Raw genomic sequence first — 26160 nt, 5'->3', positions numbered from 1 at the left:
AGACGGTCTATACCTGTCCTGTCTAGAGACTGTATATACCTGTCTGAGAGGTTGTTCTGTCTAGAGACTGTATATACCTGTCCTGTTTAGAGACTGTATATACCTGTCTGAGAGGTTGTTCTGTCTAGAGACTGTATATACCTGTCTGTCTAGAGACTGTATATACCTGTCTGAGAGGTTGTTCTGTCTAGAGACTGTATATACCTGTTCTGTCTAGAGACTGTATATACCTGTCCTGTCTAGAGACTGTATATACCTGTCTGAGAGGTTGTTCTGTCTAGAGACTGTCTATACCTGTCCTGTCTAGAGACTGTATATACCTGTCTGAGAGGTTGTTCTGTCTAGAGACTGTATATACCTGTCTGTCTAGAGACGGTCTATACCTGTCCTGTCTAGAGACTGTATATACCTGTCTGAGAGGTTGTTCTGTCTAGAGACTGTATATACCTGTCCTGTCTAGAGACTGTATATACCTGTCTGAGAGGTTGTTCTGTCTAGAGACTGTATATACCTGTCTGTCTAGAGACTGTATATACCTGTCTGAGAGGTTGTTCTGTCTAGAGACTGTATATACCTGTCTGTCTAGAGACTGTATATACCTGTCTGAGAGGTTGTTCTGTCTAGAGACTGTATATACCTGTCTGTCTAGAGACTGTATATACCTGTTCTGTCTAGAGACTGTATATACCTGTTCTGTCTAGAGACTGTCTATACCTGTCTGTCTAGAGACTGTCTATACCTGTTCTGTCTAGAGACTGTCTATACCGGTCTGTCTAGAGACTGTCTATACCTGTCTGTCTAGAGACTGTCTATACCTGTTCTGTCTAGAGACTGTCTATACCTGTTCTGTCTAGAGACTGTATATACCTGTCTGTCTAGAGACTGTCTATACCTGTCTGTCTAGAGACTGTCTATACCTGTCTGTCTAGAGACTGTCTATACCTGTCTGTCTAGAGACTGTATATACCTGTTCTGTCTAGAGACTGTCCTGTCTGTCTAGAGACTGTATATACCTGTTCTGTCTAGAGACTGTCTATACCTGTCCTGTCTAGAGACTGTATATACCTGTCCTGTCTAGAGACTGTATATACCTGTCCTGTCTAGAGACTGTCTATACCTGTCTGTCTAGAGACTGTATATACCTGTTCTGTCTAGAGACTGTATATACCTGTCTGAGAGGTTGTTCTGTCTAGAGACTGTATATACCTGTCCTGTCTAGAGACTGTATATACCTGTCTGTCTAGAGACTGTCTATACCTGTTCTGTCTAGAGACTGTATATACCTGTCTGAGAGGTTGTTCTGTCTAGAGACTGTATATACCTGTCTGTCTAGAGACTGTCTATACCTGTCCTGTCTAGAGACTGTATATACCTGTCTGAGAGGTTGTTCTGTCTAGAGACTGTATATACCTGTTCTGTCTAGAGACTGTATATACCTGTCTGAGAGGTTGTTCTGTCTAGAGACTGTCTATACCTGTCTGAGAGGTTGTTCTGTCTAGAGACTGTATATACCTGTCTGAGAGGTTGTTCTGTCTAGAGACTGTATATACCTGTCTGAGAGGTTGTTCTGTCTAGAGACTGTATATACCTGTCTGTCTAGAGACTGTATATACCTGTCTGAGAGGTTGTTCTGTCTAGAGACTGTATATACCTGTCTGAGAGGTTGTTCTGTCTAGAGACTGTATATACCTGTCTGAGAGGTTATTCTGTCTAGAGACTGAGAGGTTATTCTGTCTAGAGTCTGAGAGGTTATTCTGTCTAGAGACTGAGAGGTTGCTCTGTCTAGAGACTGTATATACCTGTCTGAGAGGTTGCTCTGTCTAGAGACTGTATATACCTGTCTGAGAGGTTGCTCTGTCTAGAGACTGTATATACCTGTCTGAGAGGTTATTCTGTCTAGAGACTGAGAGGTTGCTCTGTCTAGAGTTCTGAGAGGTTGTTCTGTCTAGGTTCTGAGAGGTTGTTCTGTCTAGAGTCTGAGAGGTTATTCTGTCTAGAGTCTGAGAGGTTGTTCTGTCTAGAGACTGAGAGGTTATTCTGTCTAGGTTCTGAGAGGTTATTCTGTCTAGGTTCTGAGAGGTTATTCTGTCTAGAGTCTGAGAGGTTATTCTGTCTAGGTTCTGAGAGGTTATTCTGTCTAGAGTCTGAGAGGTTATTCTGTCTAGAGTCTGAGAGGTTGTTCTGTCTAGAGACTGAGAGGTTATTCTGTCTAGAGTCTGAGAGGTTGCTCTGTCTAGAGTCTGAGAGGTTGCTCTGTCTAGAGTCTGAGAGGTTGTTCTGTCTAGAGTCTGAGAGGTTGTTCTGTCTAGAGTCTGAGAGGTTGTTCTGTCTAGAGTCTGAGAGGTTGTTCTGTCTAGAGTCTGAGAGGTTGCTCTGTCTAGAGTCTGAGAGGTTGTTCTGTCTAGAGTCTGAGAGGTTGTTCTGTCTAGAGTCTGAGAGGTTGTTCTGTCTAGAGTCTGAGAGGTTGTTCTGTCTAGAGTCTGAGAGGTTGTTCTGTCTAGAGTCTGAGAGGTTGCTCTGTCTAGGGTCCAGAACCTGAGAGTCAGGTGTTGTCTGTACAGCCTGCTAACTTTAGCCCCTACCAGCCTGCTAACATTAGCCCCTACCAGCCTGATAACGTTAGCCCCTACCAGCCTGATAACATTAGCCCCTACCAGCCTGCTAACATTAGCCCCTACCAGCCTGATAACATTAGCCCCTACCAGCCTGCTAACATTAGCCCTACCAGCCTGATAACATTAGCCCCTACCAGCCTGCTAACATTAGCCCCTACCAGCCTGCTAACATTAGCCCCTACCAGCCTGATAACATTAGCCCCTACCAGCCTGCTAACATTAGCCCTACCAGCCTGCTAACATTAGCCCCTACCAGCCTGATAACATTAGCCCCTACCAGCCCTGCTACCAGCCTACTACCAGCCTGCTAACATTATTAACGTTAGCCCTACCAGCCTGCTAACATTAGCCCCTACCAGCCTGCTAACTTTAGCCCCTACCAGCCTGCTAACTTTAGCCCCTACCAGCCTGCTAACTTTAGCCCCTACCAGCCTGCTAACGTTAGCCCCTACCAGCCTGCTAACGTTAGCCCCTACCAGCCTGCTAACATTATTCCCTACCAGCCCTAACATAACCATGATAACATTAGCCCCTACCAGCCTGCTAACGTTAGCCCCTACCAGCCTGCTAACTTTAGCCCCTACCAGGCTGCTAACTTTAGCCCTACTAGCCTGCTAACTTTAGCCCTACCAGCCTGCTAACATTAGCCCAACCAGCCTGCTAACGTTAGCCCCTACCACCCTGATAACATTATTCCCTACCACCCTGATAACATTAGCCCCTACCAGCCTGTTAACATTACCCCCTACCAGCCTGTTAACATTAGCCCCCTACCAGCCTGCTAACTTTAGCCCCTACCAGCCTGATAACGTTAGCCCCTACTAGCCTGCTAACGTTAGCCCCTACCAGCCTGCTAACTTTAGCCCCTACCAGCCTGCTAACATTATGTTAGCACTGAGTGAGTCAGCCAGTTGCTATTAACACCACCTAGCATACAGTTACATTAAAGTAAACCAACGTTTTGGGTTTAATGGGTATTATGACTCATACTGTGGTACTCCATAGTGATGTTTCTCCTCTCTGGGTGCAGTTGGTCTGTGTGACCAGCAGAGGTCTCTCTCTCTCCAACAGTGAACTGGACTGAGCTCGGCCTTCAGGGGTGCAGTTGGTCTGTGTGACCAGCAGAGGTCTCTCTCTCTCCAACAGTGAACTGGACTGAGCTCGGCCTTCAGGAATGCAGTTTCCATTCTCCACCCTTCTCACCAAATCCACTCCCAGTCATGGATTTAGAAAATGATGGAGACTCCCTACAGCCAATGCTTTTACACCAATCCAATGCTTTTAAAATCTTTGTCAGGGAACGTGGAAGGCTTTGGGAGAAGTGTTGATGCTGATCTGTTCTCACTGGTAGGAACAGAAAGGTAATACAGGATTACAATGATAATTACATCACACAAATCAATTTGTTGTTTAACATTTTGGAGGGTGGTGGGGGGGGGGGTGTACATCTTACAGAGTGACTTCATTGATTGGTTGATTGAATTGATGTCACTTATTGGTCAGAGAGACTCCAATGCTGTCTCAGGTCTGAATCTCTGCTGTGCACCTTCTAGGCAGAGTTGCAAAGAAAAAGCCATATCTCAGACTGGCCAATAAAAAGAGAAAGATTAAGATGGGCAAAAGAACACAGACACTGGACAGAGGAACTCTGCCTAGAAGGCCAGCATTCAGGAGTCGCCTCTTCACTGTTGACGTTGAGACTGGACAGAGGAACTGGACAGAGAGTCGCCTCTTCACTGTTGACGTTGAGACTGGACAGAGGAACTCTGCCTAGAAGGCCAGCATCCCGGAGTCGCCTCTTCACTATCCACATCGATGGAACAGTAGTGGAGAGGGTAGCTAGTTTTAAGTTCCTCGGCATACACATCACAGACAAACTGAATTGGTCCACTCACACTGACAGCGTCGTGAAGAAGGCGCAGCAGCGCCTATTCAACCTCAGGAGGCTGAAGAAATTCGGCTTGTCACCAAAAGCACTCACAAACTTCTACAGATGCACAATCGAGAGCATCCTGTCGGGCTGTATCACCGCCTGGTACGGTAACTGCTCCGCCCACAACCGTAAGGCTCTCCAGAGGGTAGTGAGGTCTGCACAATGCATCACCAGGCAACACTACCTGCCCTCCAGGACACCTACACCACCCGATGTCACAGGAAGGCCAAAAAGATCATCAAGGACATCAACCACCCGAACCACTGCCTGTTCACCCCGCTATCATCCAGAAGGCGAGGTCAGTACAGGTGCATCAAAGCTGGGACCGAGAGACTGAAAAACAGCTTCTATCTCAAGGCCATCAAACTGTTAAACAGCCACCACTAACATTGAGTGGCTGCTGCCAACACACTGTCATTGACACTGACTCAACTCCAGCCACTTTAATAATGGAAATTGATGGGAAATTATGTAAAATATATCACTAGCCACTTTAAACAATGCTACCTTATATAATGTTACTTACCCTACATTATTCATCTCATATGCATATGTATATACTGTACTCTATATCATCTACTGCATCTTTATGTAATACATGTATCACTAGCCACTTTAAACTATGCCACTTTGTTTACATACCCTACATTACTCATCTCATATGTATATACTGTACTCAATACCATCTACTGTATGCTGCTCTGTACCATCACTCATTCATATATCCTTATGTACATGTTCTTTATCCCCTTACACTGTGTATAAGACAGTAGTTTTGGAATTGTTAGTTAGATTACTTGTTGGTTATCACTGCATTGTCGGAACTAGAAGCACAAGCATTTCACTACACTCGCATTAACATCTGCTAACCATGTGTATGTGACAAATAAAATATGATTTGATGATTTGATTTGCACATTTGACACAGTTTTTTTCCACCGATACAACACTTTCCTTTGTCCCTCCTACACACTTCTCACATCTAGGAATGTCCCTCCTACACACTTCTCACATCTAGGAATGTCCCTCCTACACACTTCTCACATCTAGGAATGTCCCTCCTACACACTTCTCACATCTAGGAATGTCCCTCCTACACACTTCTCACATCTAGGAATGTCCCTCCTACACACTTCTCACATCTAGGAATGTCCCTCCTACACACTTCTCACATCTAGGAATGTCCCTCCTACACACTTCTCACATCTAGGAATGTCCCTCCTACACACTTCTCACATCTAGGAATGTCCCTCCTACACACTTCTCACATCTACTTCCTACACACTTCTCACATCTAGGAATGTCCCTCCTACACACTTCTCACATCTAGGAATGTCCCTCCTACACACTTCTCACATCTAGGAATGTCCCTCCTACACACTTCTCACATCTAGGAATGTCCCTCCTACACACTTCTCACATCTAGGAATGTCCCTCCTACACACTTCTCACATCTAGGAATGTCCCTCCTACACACTTCTCACATCTAGGAATGTCCCTCCTACACACTTCTCACATCTAGGAATGTCCCTCCTACACACTGCTGCAACATGACCATAAGCTTGGCATCTGAAACACCTCAGTGTGTTCGGCACAAAAGCGCTCAGTTGGATCAGTGACATATCTTAACATGACTTTATCAGTGAAAGACTGATCGGCTTCAGAACTCAAAAGGACACAGACGGTGCCTTCTAGTTTCACTATGTTCTCCGCCGTGGTCTGTGTTGCACAAAATGGCGGGCGTCACAGACATAGGGAATCTTCTATTTAACACTTAACGCCACCCCAGTAAGTAATCACTTCTTTAAAAGGCGCCCTCCGGAGAGCAAGGCAAGTCACAGGTCTTGTCCTTGTTCACGTGACGCGAAGTGCTCCCTCTGGACGGAAGAAACACAAAAGAAATCATCACTTGTCCACATTGAGCGTCACAGATTTAACCCAACTTATTTTCTACCACAAATGGGTCAGCCAAAGTTAGGGATCCATTTTCTTCAAAAAATACAACTCCCACTGGGCCCAAATCATCTTCTGCGCTCATACTCATTCTCGTTGGGGGGAACATTTCTGTGCCAACAGAGACTGCAGAATATGGTTTCTACTTGGGGCCATTCTTCCTCAAAAACACATCTTCCCACTGCACTCCGGTTTTCTCAGTCATTCCTCGCTGTCCCATAAACCCACATTTATCCAGCAACACAGCTATGCAGAAGTGGCACGAAGAATAGAGCACCATGCAGCAGCCGAACTAAACCATCTGCTAAACATTTTTTAATTTAACCATTTATTTTACTAGGCAAGTCAGTTAAGAACAAATTATTATTCACAATGACGCCCTACCGGGGAACAGTAGGTTAACCACCGGTTACTGGCACAACACTCTAACCACTAGGCTACCTGCTGGTTACTGGCCCAACACTCTAACCACTAGGCTACCTGCTGGTTACTAGTCTAATGCTCTAACCACTAGGCTACCTGCTGGTTACTAGTCCAACACTCTAACCACTAGACTACCTGCTGGTTACTAGTCCAACACTCTAACCACTAGACTACCTGCTGGTAACTAGTCCAACACTCTAACCACTAGACTACCTGCTGGTTACTAGTCCAACACTCTAACCACTAGACTACCTGCTGGTAACTAGTCTACCTGCTCTAACCACTAGACTACCTGCTGGTAACTAGTCCAACGCTCTAACCACCAGGCTACCTGCTCTAACCACTAGGCTACCTGCTGGTTACTAGTCCAACGCTCTAACCACTAGACTACCTGCTGGTAACTAGTCCAACACTCTAACCACTAGACTACCTGCTGGTTACTAGTCCAACGGCTACCTGCTAACCACTAGGCTACCTGCTGGTTACTAGTCCAACGCTCTAACCACTAGGCTACCTTTTGGTTACTAGTCCAATGCTCTAACCACTAGGCTACCTGCTGGTTACTATTCCAACGCTCTAACCACTAGACTACCTGCTGGTTACTAGTCCAACGCTCTAACCACTAGGCTACCTGCTGGTTACTAGTCCAACGCTAAAGCACATTGGTCCGATCTCTCCTACTCCTCCTCCTCAGAGCTAAAACCCTGCTAAAGCACATTGGTCCGATCTCTCCACTATTCCTCCTCCTCTCTCCTACTCCTCCTCAGAGGACCAAAACCCTTACTAAAGCACATTGGTCCGATCTCTCCTACTCCTCCTCCTCTCTCCTACTCCTCCTCCTCTCTCCTACTCCTCCTCAGAGGAGGACGAAAACCCTCACTAAAGCACATTGGTCCGATCTCTCCTACTCCTCCTCCTCTCTCCTACTCCTCCTCAGAAGAGGACCAAAACCCTTACTAAAGCACATTGGTCCGATCTCTCCTACTCCTCCTCCTCTCTCCTACTCCTCCTCAGAAGAGGACCAAAACCCTTACTAAAGCACATTGGTCCGATCTCTCCTACTCCTCCTCCTCTCTCCTACTCCTCCTCAGAAGAGGACCAAAACCCTTACTAAAGCACATTGGTCCGATCTCTCCTACTCCTCCTCAGAGGACCAAAACCCTTACTAAAGCACATTGGTCCGATCTCTCCTACTCCTCCTCAGAGGACCAAAACCCTTACTAAAGCACATTGGTCCGATCTCTCCTCCTCCTCCTCCTCTCTCCTACTCCTCCTCCTCTCTCCTACTCCTCCTCAGAGGAGGACGAAAACCCTTACTAAAGCACATTGGTCCGATCTCTCCTACTCCTCCTCCTCTCTCCTACTCCTCCTCCTCTCTCCTACTCCTCCTCCTCAGAGGACCAAAACCCTTACTAAAGCACATTGGTCCGATCTCTCCTACTCCTCCTCCTCTCTCCTACTCCTCCTCCTCTCTCCTACTCTTCCTCAGAAGAGGACGAAAACCCTCACTAAAGCACATTGGTCCGATCTCTCCTACTCCTCCTCCTCTCTCCTACTCCTCCTCCTCAGAGGACCAAAACCCTTACTAAAGCACATTGGTCCGATCTCTCCTACTCCTCCTCCTCTCCTACTCCTCCTCCTCCTCCTCCTCTTCTCCTCAGAAGAGGACCAAAACCCTTACTAAAGCACATTGGTCCGATCTCTCCTCCTACTCCTCCTCCTCTCTCCTCCTCTTCCTCAGAAGAGGACGAAAACTCTCACTAAAGCACATACAAGCAATTGGTACATTGAAAAGAGACTGGATTTGCGTGAATTTCCCATCAACCCCTGTCTTTGACAAACTATAGGCTAAAATATCCCTGTTCCCATCAACCCCTGTCTTTGACAAACTATAGGCTAAAATATCCCTGTTCCAATCAACCCCTGTCTTTGACAAACTATAGGCTGAAATATCCCTGTTTAAAAAATAAACATCAAATCAATGAAACGTGCAACAGGAGACTCTTCTTCGTGTAATCTATTTCTGACTATTGTACAGACTGAGAAGACATGATCTGTAGATGTCACGTTGACCCCAGGTAGAGTAGCTACATGTTCAGTAGTTAATGGACCCCAGGAAGAATAGCTGCTACATGTTCAGTAGTTAATGGACCCCAGGTAGAGTAGCTGCTACATGTTAATGGACCCCAGGTAGAGTAGCTGCTACATGTTCAGTAGTTAATGGACCCCAGGTAGAGTAGCTGCTACATGTTAATGGACCCCAGGTAGAGTAGCTGCTACATGTTAATGGACCCCAGGTAGAGTAGCTGCTACATGTTCAGTAGTTAATGGACCCCAGGTAGAGTAGCTGCTACATGTTAATGGACCCCAGGTAGAGTAGCTGCTACATGTTCAGTAGTTAATGGACCCCAGGTAGAGTAGCTGCTACATGTTAATGGACCCCAGGTAGAGTAGCTGCTACATGTTCAGTAGTTAATAGACCCCAGGTAGAGTAGCTGCTACATGTTAATGGACCCCAGGTAGAGTAGCTGCTACATGTTCAGTAGTTAATGGACCCCAGGTAGAGTAGCTGCTACATGTTAATGGACCCCAGGTAGAGTAGCTGCTACATGTTAATGGACCCCAGGAAGAGTAGCTGCTACATGTTAATGGACCCCAGGTAGAGTAGCTGCTACATGTTCAGTAGTTAATGGACCCCAGGTAGAGTAGCTGCTACATGTTAATGGACCCCAGGTAGAGTAGCTGCTACATGTTAATGGACCCCAGGAAGAGTAGCTGCTACATGTTAATGGACCCCAGGTAGAGTAGCTGCTACATGTTCAGTAGTTAATGGACCCCAGGTAGAGTAGCTGCTACATGTTAATGGACCCCAGGTAGAGTAGCTGCTACATGTTCAGTAGTTAATGGACCCCAGGAAGAGTAGCTGCTACATGTTAATGGACCCCAGGAAGAGTAGCTGCTGCATGTTCAGTAGTTAATGGACCCCAGGTAGAGTAGCTGCTACATGTTAATGGACCCCAGGAAGAGTAGCTGCTGCATGTTCAGTAGTTAATGGACCCCAGGTAGAGTAGCTGCTACATGTTAATGGACCCCAGGAAGAGTAGCTGCTACATGTTCAGTAGTTAATGGACCCCAGGAAGAGTAGCTGCTACATGTTCAGTAGTTAATGGACCCCAGGTAGAGTAGCTGCTACATGTTCAGTAGTTAATGGACCCCAGGTAGAGTAGCTGCTACATGTTAATGGACCCCAGGTAGAGTAGCTGCTACATGTTCAGTAGTTAATGGACCCCAGGTAGAGTAGCTGCTACATGTTCAGTAGTTAATGGACCCCAGGTAGAGTAGCTGCTACATGTTCAGTAGTTAATGGACCCCAGGTAGAGTAGCTGCTACATGTTAATGGACCCCAGGTAGAGTAGCTGCTACATGTTCAGTAGTTAATGGACCCCAGGTAGAGTAGCTGCTACATGTTCAGTAGTTAATGGACCCCAGGTAGAGTAGCTGCTACATGTTCAGTAGTTAATGGACCCCAGGTAGAGTAGCTGCTACATGTTCAGTAGTTAATGGACCCCAGGTAGAGTAGCTGCTACATGTTCAGTAGTTAATGGACCCCAGGTAGAGTAGCTGCTACATGTTCAGTGTTAATAATGGACCCCAGGTAGAGTAGCTGCTACATGTTCAGTAGTTAATGGACCCCAGGTAGAGTAGCTGCTACATGTTCAGTAGTTAATGGACCCCAGGTAGAGTAGCTGCTACATGTTCAGTAGTTAATGGACCCCAGGAAGAGTAGCTGCTACATGTTAATGGACCCCAGGTAGAGTAGCTGCTACATGTTCAGTAGTTAATGGACCCCAGGTAGAGTATCTGCTACATGTTCAGTAGTTAATGGACCCCAGGTAGAGTAGCTGCTACATATTAATGAACCCCAGGTAGAGTAGCTGCTACATGTTAATGGACCCCAGGTAGAGTAGCTGCTACATGTTAATGGACCCCAGGTAGAGTAGCTGCTACATGTTAATGGACCCCAGGTAGAGTAGCTGCTACATGTTAATGGACCCCAGGTAGAGTAGCTGCTACATGTTAATGGACCCCAGGTAGAGTAGCTGCTACATGTTAATGGACCCCAGGTAGAGTAGCTGCTACATGTTCAGTAGTTAATGGACCCCAGGTAGAGTAGCTGCTACATGTTAATGGACCCCAGGTAGAGTAGCTGCTACATGTTCAGTAGTTAATGGACCCCAGGTAGAGTAGCTGCTACATGTTAATGGACCCCAGGTAGAGTAGCTGCTACATGTTAATGGACCCCAGGTAGAGTAGCTGCTACATGTTCAGTAGTTAATGGACCCCAGGTAGAGTAGCTGCTACATGTTCAGTAGTTAATGGACCCCAGGTAGAGTAGCTGCTACATGTTCAGTAGTTAATGGACCCCAGGTAGAGTAGCTGCTACATGTTCAGTAGTTAATGGACCCCAGGTAGAGTAGCTGCTACATGTTAATGGACCCCAGGTAGAGTAGCTGCTACATGTTAATGGACCCCAGGTAGAGTAGCTGCTACATGTTAATGGACCCCAGGTAGAGTAGCTGCTACATGTTCAGTAGTTAATGGACCCCAGGTAGAGTAGCTGCTACATGTTCAGTAGTTAATGGACCCCAGGTAGAGTAGCTGCTACATGTTCAGTAGTTAATGGACCCCAGGTAGAGTAGCTGCTACATGTTAATGGACCCCAGGTAGAGTTAATGTTAATGGACCCCAGGTAGAGTAGCTGCTACATGTTCAGTAGTTAATGGACCCCAGGTAGAGTAGCTGCTACATGTTCAGTAGTTAATGGACCCCAGGTAGAGTAGCTGCTACATGTTAATGGACCCCAGGTAGAGTAGCTGCTGTTCATGTTAATGGACCCCAGGTAGAGTAGCTGCTACATGTTCAGTAGTTAATGGACCCCAGGTAGAGTAGCTGCTACATGTTCAGTAGTTAATGGACCCCAGGTAGAGTAGCTGCTACATGTTAATGGACCCCAGGTAGAGTAGCTGCTACATGTTCAGTAGTTAATGGACCCCAGGTAGAGTAGCTGCTACATGTTAATGGACCCCAGGTAGAGTAGCTGCTACATGTTCAGTAGTTAATGGACCCCAGGAAGAGTAGCTGCTACATGTTCAGTAGTTAATGGACCCCAGGTAGAGTAGCTGCTACATGTTAATGGACCCCAGGTAGAGTAGCTGCTACATGTTCAGTAGTTAATGGACCCCAGGTAGAGTAGCTGCTACATGTTCAGTAGTTAATGGACCCCAGGTAGAGTAGCTGCTACATGTTAATGGACCCCAGGTAGAGTAGCTGCTACATGTTAATGGACCCCAGGTAGAGTAGCTGCTACATGTTCAGTAGTTAATGGACCCCAGGTAGAGTAGCTGCTACATGTTCAGTAGTTAATGGACCCCAGGTAGAGTAGCTGCTACATGTTAATGGACCCCAGGTAGAGTAGCTGCTACATGTTCAGTAGTTAATGGACCCCAGGAAGAGTAGCTGCTACATGTTAATGGACCCCAGGTAGTTCAGTTCAGTTAATGGACCCCAGGTAGAGTAGCTGCTACATGTTCAGTAGTTAATGAACCCCAGGTAGAGTAGCTGCTACATGTTAATGGACCCCAGGTAGAGTAGCTGCTACATGTTAATGGACCCCAGGTAGAGTAGCTGCTACATGTTCAGTAGTTAATGGACCCCAGGAAGAGTAGCTGCTACATGTTCAGTAGTTAATGGACCCCAGGTAGAGTAGTGCTACATGTTAATGGACTGCTACATGTTCAGTAGTTAATGGACCCCAGGAAGAGTAGCTGCTACATGTTCAGTAGTTAATGGACCCCAGGAAGAGTAGCTGCTACATGTTAATGGACCCCAGGTAGAGTAGCTGCTACATGTTCAGTAGTTAATGGACCCCAGGAAGAGTAGCTGCTACATGTTCAGTAGTTAATGGACCCCAGGAAGAGTAGCTGCTACATGTTCAGTAGTTAATGGACCCCAGGTAGAGTAGCTGCTACATGTTAATGGACCCCAGGAAGAGTAGCTGCTACATGTTCAGTAGTTAATGGACCCCAGGTAGAGTAGCTGCTACATGTTAATGGACCCCAGGTAGAGTAGCTGCTACATGTTCAGTAGTTAATGGACCCCAGGTAGAGTAGCTGCTACATGTTCAGTAGTTAATGGACCCCAGGTAGAGTAGCTGCTACATGTTCAGTAGTTAATGGACCCCAGGTAGAGTAGCTGCTACATGTTCAGTAGTTAATGGACCCCAGGTAGAGTAGCTGCTACATGTTCAGTAGTTAATGGACCCCAGGAAGAGTAGCTGCTACATGTTCAGTAGTTAATGGACCCCAGGTAGAGTAGCTGCTACATGTTAATGGACCCCAGGTAGAGTAGCTGCTACATGTTAATGGACCCCAGGTAGAGTAGCTGCTACATGTTAATGGACCCCAGTAGAGTAGCTGCTACATGGACCCCAGGTAGAGTAGCTGCTACATGTTCAGTAGTTAATGGACCCCAGGTAGAGTAGCTGCTACATGTTCAGTAGTTAATGGACCCCAGGTAGAGTAGCTGCTACATGTTAATGGACCCCAGGTAGAGTAGCTGCTACATGTTAATGGACCCCAGGAAGAGTAGCTGCTACATGTTAATGGACCCCAGGTAGAGTAGCTGCTACATGTTCAGTAGTTAATGGACCCCAGGTAGAGTAGCTGCTACATGTTCAGTAGTTAATGGACCCCAGGAAGAGTAGCTGCTACATGTTCAGTAGTTAATGGACCCCAGGTAGAGTAGCTGCTACATGTTAATGGACCCCAGGTAGAGTAGCTGCTACATGTTCAGTGTTAATGGACCCCAGGTAGAGTAGCTGCTACATGTTAATGGACCCCAGGTAGAGTAGCTGCTACATGTTAATGGACCCCAGGTAGAGTAGCTGCTACATGTTCAGTAGTTAATGGACCCCAGGTAGCTGCTACATGTTAATGGACCCCAGGTAGAGTAGCTGCTACATGTTCAGTAGTTAATGGACCCCAGGTAGAGTAGCTGCTACATGTTAATGGACCCCAGGTAGAGTAGCTGCTACATGTTCAGTAGTTAATGGACCCCAGGAAGAGTAGCTGCTACATGTTAATGGACCCCAGGTAGAGTAGCTGCTACATGTTCAGTAGTTAATGGACCCCAGGAAGAGTAGCTGCTACATGTTCAGACCCCAGGTAGAGTAGCTGCTACATGTTAATGGACCCCAGGAAGAGTAGCTGCTACATGTTCAGTAGTTAATGAACCCCAGGAAGAGTAGCTGCTACATGTTCAGTAGTTAATGGACCCCAGGTAGAGTAGCTGCTACATGTTAATGGACCCCAGGTAGAGTAGCTGCTACATGTTAATGGACCCCAGGTAGCTGCTACATGTTAATGGACCCCAGGTAGAGTAGCTGCTACATGTTAATGGACCCCAGGTAGAGTAGCTGCTACATGTTCAGTAGTTAATGGACCCCAGGTAGAGTAGCTGCTACATGTTAATGGACCCCAGGTAGAGTAGCTGCTACATGTTCAGTAGTTAATGGACCCCAGGTAGAGTAGCTGCTACATGTTCAGTAGTTAATGGACCCCAGGTAGAGTAGCTGCTACATGTTAATGAACCCCAGGTAGAGTAGCTGCTACATGTTCAGTAGTTAATGGACCCCAGGTAGAGTAGCTGCTACATGTTAATGGACCCCAGGTAGAGTAGCTGATACATGTTAATGGACCCCAGGTAGAGTAGCTGCTACATGTTCAGTAGTTAATGGACCCCAGGTAGAGTAGCTGCTACATGTTAATGGACAGTAGAGTAGCTACATGTTAATGGACCCCAGGTAGAGTAGCTGCTACATGTTAATGGACCCCAGGTAGAGTAGCTGCTACATGTTAATGGACCCCAGGTAGAGTAGCTGCTACATGTTCAGTAGTTAATGGACCCCAGGAAGAGTAGCTGCTACATGTTAATGGACCCCAGGTAGAGTAGCTGCTACATGTTCAGTAGTTAATGGACCCCAGGTAGAGTAGCTGCTACATGTTAATGGACCCCAGGTAGAGTAGCTGCTACATGTTCAGTAGTTAATGGACCCCAGGAAGAGTAGCTGCTACATGTTAATGGACCCCAGGTAGAGTAGCTGCTACATGTTCAGTAGTTAATGGACCCCAGGAAGAGTAGCTGCTACATGTTCAGTAGTTAATGGACCCCAGGTAGAGTAGCTGCTACATGTTAATGGACCCCAGGAAGAGTAGCTGCTACATGTTCAGTAGTTAATGAACCCCAGGAAGAGTAGCTGCTACATGTTCAGTAGTTAATGGACCCCAGGTAGAGTAGCTGCTACATGTTAATGGACCCCAGGTAGAGTAGCTGCTACATGTTAATGGACCCCAGGTAGAGTAGCTGCTACATGTTAATGGACCCCAGGTAGAGTAGCTGCTACATGTTAATGGACCCCAGGTAGAGTAGCTGCTACATGTTCAGTAGTTAATGGACCCCAGGTAGAGTAGCTGCTACATGTTAATGGACCCCAGGTAGAGTAGCTGCTACATGTTCAGTAGTTAATGGACCCCAGGTAGAGTAGCTGCTACATGTTCAGTAGTTAATGGACCCCAGGTAGAGTAGCTGCTACATGTTAATGGACCCCAGGTAGAGTAGCTGATACATGTTAATGGACCCCAGGTAGAGTAGCTGCTACATGTTCAGTAGTTAATGGACCCCAGGTAGAGTAGCTGCTACATGTTCAGTAGTTAATGGACCCCAGGTAGAGTAGCTGCTACATGTTCAGTAGTTAATGGACCCCAGGTAGAGTAGCTGCTACATGTTCAGTAGTTAATGGACCCCAGGTAGCTGCTACATGTTAATGGACCCCAGGTAGAGTAGCTGCTACATGTTCAGTAGTTAATGGACCCCAGGTAGAGTAGCTGCTACATGTTCAGTAGTTAATGGACCCCAGGTAGAGTAGCTGCTACATGTTAATGGACCCCAGGTAGTTACATGTTAATGGACCCCAGGTAGAGTAGCTGCTACATGTTCAGTAGTTAATGGACCCCAGGTAGAGTAGCTGCTACATGTTCAGTAGTTAATGGACCCCAGGTAGAGTAGCTGCTACATGTTCAGTAGTTAATGGACCCCAGGTAGAGTAGCTGCTACATGTTCAGTAGTTAATGGACCCCAGGTAGAGTAGCTGCTACATGTTCAGTAGTTAATGGACCCCAGGAAGAGTAGCTGCTACATGTTCAGTAGTTAATGGACCCCAGGTAGAGTAGCTGCTACATGTTAATGGTCCCCAGGTAGAGTAGCTGCTACATGTTAATGGACACCAGGTAGAGTAGCTGCTACATGTTAATGGACCCCAGGTTCTGCTAGTTAATGGACCCCAGGTAGAGTAGCTGCTACATGTTCAGTAGTTAATGGACTCCAGGAAGAGTAGCTGCTACATGTTCAGTAGTTAATGGACCCCAGGTAAGAGTAGCTGCTACATGTTAATGGACCCCAGGTAGAGTAGCTGCTACATGTTAATGGACCCAGGTAGAGTAGCTGCTACATGTTAATGGACCCCAGGTAGAGTAGCTGCTACATGTTAATGGACCCCAGGTAGAGTAGCTGCTACATGTTAATGGACCCCAGGTAGAGTAGCTGCTACATGTTCAGTAGTTAATGGACCCCAGGAAGAGTAGCTGCTACATGTTAATGGACCCCAGGTAGAGTAGCTGCTACATGTTCAGTAGTTAATGGACCCCAGGAAGAGTAGCTGCTACATGTCCAGTAGTTAATGGACCCCAGGTAGCGTAGTTAATGGACCCCAGGAAGAGTAGCTGCTACATGTTCAGTAGTTAATGAACCCCAGGAAGAGTAGCTGCTACATGTTCAGTAGTTAATGGACCCCAGGTAGAGTAGCTGCTACATGTTAATGGACCCCAGGTAGAGTAGCTGCTACATGTTAATGGACCCCAGGTAGAGTAGCTGCTACATGTTAATGGACCCCAGGTAGAGTAGCTGCTACATGTTAATGGACCCCAGGTAGAGTAGCTGCTACATGTTCAGTAGTTAATGGACCCCAGGTAGAGTAGCTGCTACATGTTAATGGACCCCAGGTAGAGTAGCTGCTACATGTTCAGTAGTTAATGGACCCCAGGTAGAGTAGCTGCTACATGTTCAGTAGTTAATGGACCCCAGGTAGAGTAGCTGCTACATGTTAATGGACCCCAGGTAGAGTAGCTGCTACATGTTCAGTAGTTAATGGACCCCAGGTAGAGTAGCTGCTACATGTTAATGGACCCCAGGTAGAGTAGCTGCTACATGTTAATGGACCCCAGGTAGAGTAGCTGCTACATGTTCAGTAGTTAATGGACCCCAGGTAGAGTAGCTGCTACATGTTCAGTAGTTAATGGACCCCAGGTAGAGTAGCTGCTACATGTTCAGTAGTTAATGGACCCCAGGTAGAGTAGCTGCTACATGTTCAGTAGTTAATGGACCCCAGGTAGAGTAGCTGCTACATGTTAATGGACCCCAGGTAGAGTAGCTGCTACATGTTCAGTAGTTAATGGACCCCAGGTAGAGTAGCTGCTACATGTTCAGTAGTTAATGGACCCCAGGTAGAGTAGCTGCTACATGTTAATGGACCCCAGGTAGAGTAGCTGCTACATGTTAATGGACCCCAGGTAGAGTAGCTGCTACATGTTCAGTAGTTAATGGACCCCAGGTAGAGTAGCTGCTACATGTTCAGTAGTTAATGGACCCCAGGTAGAGTAGCTGCTACATGTTCAGTAGTTAATGGACCCCAGGTAGAGTAGCTGCTACATGTTCAGTAGTTAATGGACCCCAGGTAGAGTAGCTGCTACATGTTCAGTAGTTAATGGACCCCAGGAAGAGTAGCTGCTACATGTTCAGTAGTTAATGGACCCCAGGTAGAGTAGCTGCTACATGTTAATGGTCCCCAGGTAGAGTAGCTGCTACATGTTAATGGACACCAGGTAGAGTAGCTGCTACATGTTAATGGACCCCAGGTAGAGTAGCTGCTACATGTTAATGGACCCCAGGTAGAGTAGCTGCTACATGTTCAGTAGTTAATGGACCCCAGGTAGAGTAGCTGCTACATGTTAATGGACCCCAGGTAGAGTAGCTGCTACATGTTCAGTAGTTAATGGACCCCAGGTAGAGTAGCTGCTACATGTTCAGTAGTTAATGGACCCCAGGTAGAGTAGCTGCTACATGTTAATGGACCCCAGGTAGAGTAGCTGCTACATGTTAATGGACCCCAGGAAGAGTAGCTGCTACATGTTAATGGACCCCAGGTAGAGTAGCTGTTACATGTTCAGTAGTTAATGGACCCCAGGTAGAGTAGCTGCTACATGTTCAGTAGTTAATGGACTCCAGGAAGAGTAGCTGCTACATGTTCAGTAGTTAATGGACTCCAGGAAGAGTAGCTGCTACATGTTCAGTAGTTAATGGACCCCAGGTAGAGTAGCTGCTACATGTTAATGGACCCCAGGTAGAGTAGCTGCTACATGTTAATGGACCCCAGGTAGAGTAGCTGCTACATGTTAATGGACCCCAGGTAGAGTAGCTGCTACATGTTAATGGACCCCAGGTAGAGTAGCTGCTACATGTTCAGTAGTTAATGGACCCCAGGAAGAGTAGCTGCTACATGTTAATGGACCCCAGGTAGAGTAGCTGCTACATGTTCAGTAGTTAATGGACCCCAGGTAGAGTAGCTGCTACATGTTAATGGACCCCAGGTAGAGTAGCTGCTACATGTTCAGTAGTTAATGGACCCCAGGAAGAGTAGCTGCTACATGTTAATGGACCCCAGGTAGAGTAGCTGCTACATGTTCAGTAGTTAATGGACCCCAGGAAGAGTAGCTGCTACATGTCCAGTAGTTAATGGACCCCAGGTAGCGTAGCTGCTACATGTTAATGGACCCCAGGAAGAGTAGCTGCTACATGTTCAGTAGTTAATGAACCCCAGGAAGAGTAGCTGCTACATGTTCAGTAGTTAATGGACCCCAGGTAGAGTAGCTGCTACATGTTAATGGACCCCAGGTAGAGTAGCTGCTACATGTTAATGGACCCCAGGTAGAGTAGCTGCTACATGTTAATGGACCCCAGGTAGAGTAGCTGCTACATGTTCAGTAGTTAATGGACCCCAGGTAGAGTAGCTGCTACATGTTAATGGACCCCAGGTAGAGTAGCTGCTACATGTTCAGTAGTTAATGGACCCCAGGTAGAGTAATAATAATAATAATATATGCCATTTACCCCAGGACTTAGAGTCATGCGTGCATACATTCTACGTTGGGTGGTCCCGGGATCGAACCCACTGGACCCCAACTGGCTAGAGTAGCTGCTACATGTTCAGTAGTTAATGGACCCCAGGTAGAGTAGCTGCTACATGTTAATGAACCCCAGGTAGAGTAGCTGCTACATGTTCAGTAGTTAATGGACCCCAGGTAGAGTAGCTGCTACATGTTAATGGACCCCAGGTAGAGTAGCTGCTACATGTTCAGTAGTTAATGGACCCCAGGTAGAGTAGCTGCTACATGTTCAGTAGTTAATGGACCCCAGGTAGAGTAGCTGCTACATGTTCAGTAGTTAATGGACCCCAGGTAGAGTAGCTGCTACATGTTCAGTAGTTAATGGACCCCAGGTAGAGTAGCTGCTACATGTTAATGGACCCCAGGTAGAGTAGCTGCTACATGTTCAGTAGTTAATGGACCCCAGGTAGAGTAGCTGCTACATGTTCAGTAGTTAATGGACCCCAGGTAGAGTAGCTGCTACATGTTAATGGACCCCAGGTAGAGTAGCTGCTACATGTTCAGTAGTTAATGGACCCCAGGTAGAGTAGCTGCTACATGTTCAGTAGTTAATGGACCCCAGGTAGAGTAGCTGCTACATGTTAATGGACCCCAGGTAGAGTAGCTGCTACATGTTAATGGACCCCAGGTAGAGTAGCTGCTACATGTTAATGGACCCCAGGTAGAGTAGCTGCTACATGTCCAGTAGTTAATGGACCCCAGGTAGAGTAGCTGCTACATGTTAATGGACCCCAGGTAGAGTAGCTGCTACATGTTAATGGACCCCAGGTAGAGTAGCTGCTACATGTTAATGGACCCCAGGAAGAGTAGCTGCTACATGTTAATGGACCCCAGGTAGAGTAGCTGCTACATGTTAATGGACCCCAGGAAGAGTAGCTGCTACATGTTAATGGACCCCAGGTAGAGTAGCTGCTACATGTTAATGGACCCCAGGTAGAGTAGCTGCTACATGTTAATGGACCCCAGGTAGAGTAGCTGCTACATGTTAATGGACCCCAGGTAGAGTAGCTGCTACATGTTAATGGACCCCAGGTAGAGTAGCTGCTACATGTTAATGGACCCCAGGTAGAGTAGCTACATGTTCAGTAGTTAATGGACCCCAGGTAGAGTAGCTGCTACATGTTCAGTAGTTAATGGACCCCAGGTAGAGTAGCTGCTACATGTTAATGGACCCCAGGTAGAGTAGCTGCTACATGTTAATGGACCCCAGGTAGAGTAGCTGCTACATGTTAATGGACCCCAGGTAGAGTAGCTGCTACATGTTAATGGACCCCAGGTAGAGTAGCTGCTACATGTTCAGTAGTTAATGGACCCCAGGAAGAGTATCTGCTACATGTTCAGTAGTTAATGAACCCCAGGTAGAGTAGCTGCTACATGTTAATGGACCCCAGGTAGAGTAGCTGCTACATGTTAATGGACCCCAGGTAGAGTAGCTGCTACATGTTCAGTAGTTAATGGACCCCAGGTAGAGTAGCTGCTACATGTTCAGTAGTTAATGGACCCCAGGAAGAGTAGCTGCTACATGTTCAGTAGTTAATGGACCCCAGGTAGAGTAGCTGCTACATGTTAATGGACCCCAGGTAGAGTAGTGGTGGTCCAATATTAATTAAAGGTATCTCTGGTCCTGTGGTCCAATAGGAATTAAATGTAACTCTGGTCCTGTGGTCCAATAGGAATTAAAGGTAACTCTGGTCCTGTGGGCCAATATTAATTAAAGGTAACTCTGGTCCTGTGGTCCAATAGGAATTAAAGGTAACTATGGTCCTGTGGTCCAATATTAATTAAAGGTAACTCTGGTCCTGTGGTCCAATAGGAATTAAAGGTAACTCTGGTCCTGTGGTCCAATAGGAATTAAAGGTAACTCTGGTCCTGTGGTCCAATAGGAATTAAAGGTAACTCTGGTCCTGTGGGCCAATATTAATTAAAGGTAACTCTGGTCCTGTGGTCCAATAGGAATTAAAGGTAACTATGGTCCTGTGGTCCAATATTAATTAAAGGTAACTCTGGTCCTGTGGTCCAATAGGAATTAAAGGTAACTCTGGTCCTGTGGTCCAATAGGAATTAAAGGTAACTCTGGTCCCGTGGGCCAATATTAATTAAAGGTAACTCTGGTCCCGTGGGCCAATATTAATTAAAGGTAACTCTGGTCCTGTGGTCCAACAGGAATTAAAGGTAACTGTCTTTAGAATCTAATCTATAATAATTTTTGTCAGCAGCTAGGTTGAGTCTGAGTGGGTAGAGAGACCTGTGGATGGGATTAGGGCTGTGAGAGATGTGTTATGGGTAATTCAGAATGTTGAGAGGGGTTGATGGGTAGAGAGACCTGTGGATGGGATTAGGGCTGTGAGAGATGGGTTATGGGTTATTTAGAATGTTGAGAGGGGTTGATGGGTAGAGACCTGTGGATGGGATTAGGGCTGTGAGAGATGGGTTATGGGTTATTTAGAATGTTGAGAGGGGTTGATGTGTAGAGAGACCTGTGGGTGGGATTAGGGCTGTGAGAGATGGGTTATGGGTTATTTAGAATGTTGAGAGGGGTTGATGGGTAGAGAGACCTGTGGATGGGATTAGGGCTGTGAGAGATGGGTTATGGGTAATTTTGAATGTTGAGAGGGTTTGATTTAACAGGTTGTGTTTTATGCCATAAACACTGTGATAAACATACAGCCTACACCCCTCCCCTTGCATATAGGTGCCATTACAGACCATAATGCATCACGGTCATACAGCTGTTACATTAACACCCATAACACTGCTTGTAACGCCCCTACACACTATAACAGCATTTATTGCGTTTAACGGGCCAGAGTCGCCCCCCCTCCTGCCTGACTGCAGAGCTGTGTGAGTCTCTGCTGCGGTCCTGAAGTCTCTCTACACAGACTTTTTCTATCAGCAAGGAACACCAGGGCCGCCTGAAACCGACTCCCCCAAAAATTCCCACTGCTTGTTTTTGAAGGCAGGGGCCATTTGAAACAGTCAGACTCCTTGGGCCATAATTGGTTTTTATAGAGCTGGCGCTGGACCCAAGTGTATACATCCGGGTGACTGACACCTCCCTCGGCCAATCAGAGAGTGAGTTGCGGAGGTCCTTGTAAAAACAATGCGCGTTTCATTGCGGTGGATTTTAATGGTCTGACGAGGGGCCTTGTCCCCCCCCGGCTCCTTTAGGACGGCCCAGATGGACCACAGAACAGAACGGCCTGATAACAGTACAGAACCAAAGGACCGATTCAGACCAAAATACGGATTTTACTGGTTTCTAAACACGTTTCCTTCTCAAGTAAGAGGCTAACTTGTTCTCCGTACTGTCACACTCGCCGCCTTAATATCGCGAAACCTTGTTAAAAAACCCTGTTTTAACATGTTTCTACTTAAAGGTTAATCAGTAAAAAAAAGGCGGGGGGTTGCTGTGTTTATCGTCACTTTGAAACGTTGTTGAATCTGTTCGTTGTTAGATACAGGAGAATAACCGCGTTTGCTGCTTTAAAGTTTAGTTTCATAATAATGGACCTGAGAAAAGTTTGAAACGTGGCCGCCGGAGCCTCTCCCTGCGCCGCATGGCCTGCAGCACCGCACCCCTCCACTAACCGGGTGTCTCGGTGCCTCGGAATCAAATATTATCGCTTCTTTATAGAAATATACACCGTCCAAATAATGTAATTAAAAAATATATATATATATATTTGATCAGATCTGCTGCCTGCCACGACTCAAAAAATCCGCGGTGTGACCAGGAAGGTTAAAATTAAACATTTAGCCCGTTGTTTACTAAAATAACTTAATGAAAAATTATAATTGTACTTTTAATTCGATTTTTAGCGTATATATTTTTTTTATAACACTCAAATAGCGTTTTGTTAACCTTGTACCTAAACAGACTGTATGTAGAATCCTGAGAATGCTGAGAAACCTGGGATTAATTACGGAGGATTTGGACGAGTTGACCATTCAGGTTTTCTTTTCCAGCACGAAAAGTCCGCTTTTTATTTGTGATGTTTTAATGATTCAGATCGCCTACATAAGAGTCATTCAAGACTACCGTTTAGATAATTATTCTACATTTAAAAACAACGCGAGACTAGCCGAGTCTACTCGCTTGGCTGCATTTGGCACAAAACACACATTAAATGTTATTATCGGGCTGTTTAGTGTGTTGTAAACGCACACCAACTAAATAGACTCGGCAGTAGGCTGCCATCTAAATCTTTATAGAAATAGTGTTTTCTTACATTTGAAACCTTTTCCGTGACCAACACGGTCGCCGAGGAGTGGTGTGAACAGCCGCCTGGGTGTGAACGGGTTGGGGTCAGATCCTCCAGGTGGCCTCGGGGATATCTGAACACTAACTGCGGATCAAGAGGCTCCAACACACCGCTCAACTCTTCTGATCAACGAGACGGGCTCTTCTGCAACCGTATTTTTTAAAATCTCTATTGGTTTTGATATATATTTGATGCGCCTGTGATATTTACGGTGTGTTTGTTTCATGTGGAGCCTTTTGGTCGGTGGAGCTGGCTGGTTCAGGGCTGGCGGAACAACTCGGCCATCGAGGCTATTCGAGAAGGAATCCATATTATAGAAGGAATCCATTTGACGACGAGTGTTTTTGGCTGAGCGTTTTTTTGGGGGATCATTGGGATCCTGATACCTCCAGTCTGGTCCAACTAACCGCTCAGTCCCCTGCCCCGTCAGCGGGAAGAGCGACGGCTTCACCGTCTGCCCGAGAGTCGCGGAAGAAACGCAGCTGGCCAACTAAACCTTTTCAATAATCATATTATTATTATTATTATTAGCACACAGTGGCTCATAGGAAGGGTCTCTACAACCGCTTAACAGTTATTCCCATTTGCGCGTTTATGGAAGATTGTAAATTAAGTTTTTAAAGTGTTTTTCCAAACTGCGTCATTACCCCTCTAATGGACCGAGCTCCGTAGATTCCGGTAGGCTCTTGGGTAAAAAAACGACTGAAAGTCCCCTAAAAAAACAAACCGTCTGTTACTAGTCGTATGATCTGACCTCGCCAGAGACAGACGTACGGTGTGATTGTATGTCAAGCGATTTGCTTGGTGTTTTTATAGGTCAGGATGTCGATGGGCATGGATCCACAGGGAGACCCGCCGCCAGCCTAGCCTTTAGCGGCTCTTTGGGAACACTATCCCGGACACAGGGCTAGCTCCGGACGCTCCACTCCCCTCCACACACTGGAGAATGGATGGCCGAGATTTCGACCCCTCGGTCTGTCCATGTTCCCCTCCCCCTGTTGGCCATGGAGACCCACCGACTCGGAGCTGCTGCAACAGCCAGGAGGATCCCTCCCTCGCCCGGACACTTGGGCACAGGGCATCCAGCAAACCTCCACGTCGGGAAATTCCTTCCAACGGTCATGAACCTCCATCCACATCACAGTAAGATCTATCGATCTATCCATCTATCGATCTATCGTTCTATCGTTCTATCGTTCTACTTCACAGATATATATATATATATATATTAGGCTTTATGTAGGTTAATGTAGTAATGACACTTCACATATATATAGGCTTTATGTAGTAATGACACTTCACAGATATATAGGCTTTATGTAGTAATGACACTTCACAGATATATAGGCTTTATGTAGTAATGACACTTCACAGATATATAGGCTTTATGTAGGTTAATGTAGTAATGACACTTCACAGATATATAGGCTTTATGTAGGTTAATGTAGTAATGACACTTCACAGATATATAGGCTTTATGTAGTAATGACACTTCACAGATATATAGGCTTTATGTAGGTTAATGTAGTAATGACACTTCACAGATATATATAGGCTTTATGTAGTAATGACACTTCACAGATATATAGGCTTTATGTAGTAATGACACTTCACAGATATATAGGCTTTATGTAGTAATGACACTTCACAGATATATAGGCTTTATGTAGGTTAATGTAGTAATGACACTTCACAGATATATATAGGCTTTATGTAGTAATGACACTTCACAGATATATAGGCTTTATGTAGTAATGACACTTCACAGATATATAGGCTTTATGTAGTAATGACACTTCACAGATATATAGGCTTTATGTAGGTTAATGTAGTAATGACACTTCACAGATATATATAGGCTTTCTGTAGGTTAATGTAGTAATGACACTTCACAGATATATAGGCTTTATGTAGTAATGACACTTCACAGATATATAGGCTTTATGTAGTAATGACACTTCACAGATATATAGGCTTTATGTAGGTTAATGTAGTAATGACACTTCACAGATATATATAGGCTTTATGTAGTAATGACACTTCACAGATATATAGGCTTTATGTAGTAATGACACTTCACAGATATATAGGCTTTATGTAGTAATGACACTTCACAGATATATAGGCTTTATGTAGGTTAATGTAGTTATGACACTTCACAGATATATATAGGCTTTATGTAGGTTAATGTAGTAATGACACTTCACAGATATATAGGCTTTATGTAGTAATGACACTTCACAGATATATAGGCTTTATGTAAGTTAATGTAATGACACTTCACAGATATATAGGTAATTGAGGTAGCTATGTACATATAGGTAGGGGTAAAGTGACTAAGCAACAGGATAGATGATAAACAGTAGCAGCATTGTGTGTGTGTGTGTGTCAGTGTGAAGGCCTCAGTTCAGCTGGTGGCTAGGACAACTCAACGAGTGTCTTCTCATATTCCCTTAAAAGACCTTCACTTGGGGGGAAAACAAGAAGGCGCAATAGTACTGTTTGTCCATTTTCAGACGCCGTAGCCAGTATGCACTTCCTCAAAAATAGTATTGAGTTCCTTTTTAAGATAATTGGATAGATCTTTGCGATGGGACAGAGTTGTGGGATCGAATGTAAACAGTCTCTCCACTGCTCAA

General features: G+C 45.7%; 2 protein-coding genes across 2 annotated transcripts in view; one reads left to right on the top strand and one right to left on the bottom strand.

The window, feature by feature from the left end:
- Window positions 1–26160, bottom strand: part of LOC124018136 (trinucleotide repeat-containing gene 18 protein-like) — a 329221-nt gene that overhangs the window by 241408 nt on the left and 61653 nt on the right. The window lies entirely within an intron of this gene.
- Window positions 24522–26160, top strand: part of LOC124018131 (trinucleotide repeat-containing gene 18 protein-like) — a 35418-nt gene continuing 33779 nt past the window's right edge. Inside the window, exon 1 of the mRNA XM_046333404.1 lies at window positions 24522–24664. Within this exon, the coding sequence (XP_046189360.1) occupies window positions 24526–24664 (139 nt within the window). The 5' untranslated portion in view covers window positions 24522–24525. The remainder of the gene's footprint in view (window positions 24665–26160) is intronic.

Source organism: Oncorhynchus gorbuscha, unplaced genomic scaffold (assembly GCF_021184085.1).
Source record: "Oncorhynchus gorbuscha isolate QuinsamMale2020 ecotype Even-year unplaced genomic scaffold, OgorEven_v1.0 Un_scaffold_396, whole genome shotgun sequence".
NCBI classification, from domain to species: domain Eukaryota; kingdom Metazoa; phylum Chordata; class Actinopteri; order Salmoniformes; family Salmonidae; genus Oncorhynchus; species Oncorhynchus gorbuscha.
Note: the sequence above shows the minus strand (reverse complement) of the source record. Positions and strands in the feature narration are given on the sequence as shown.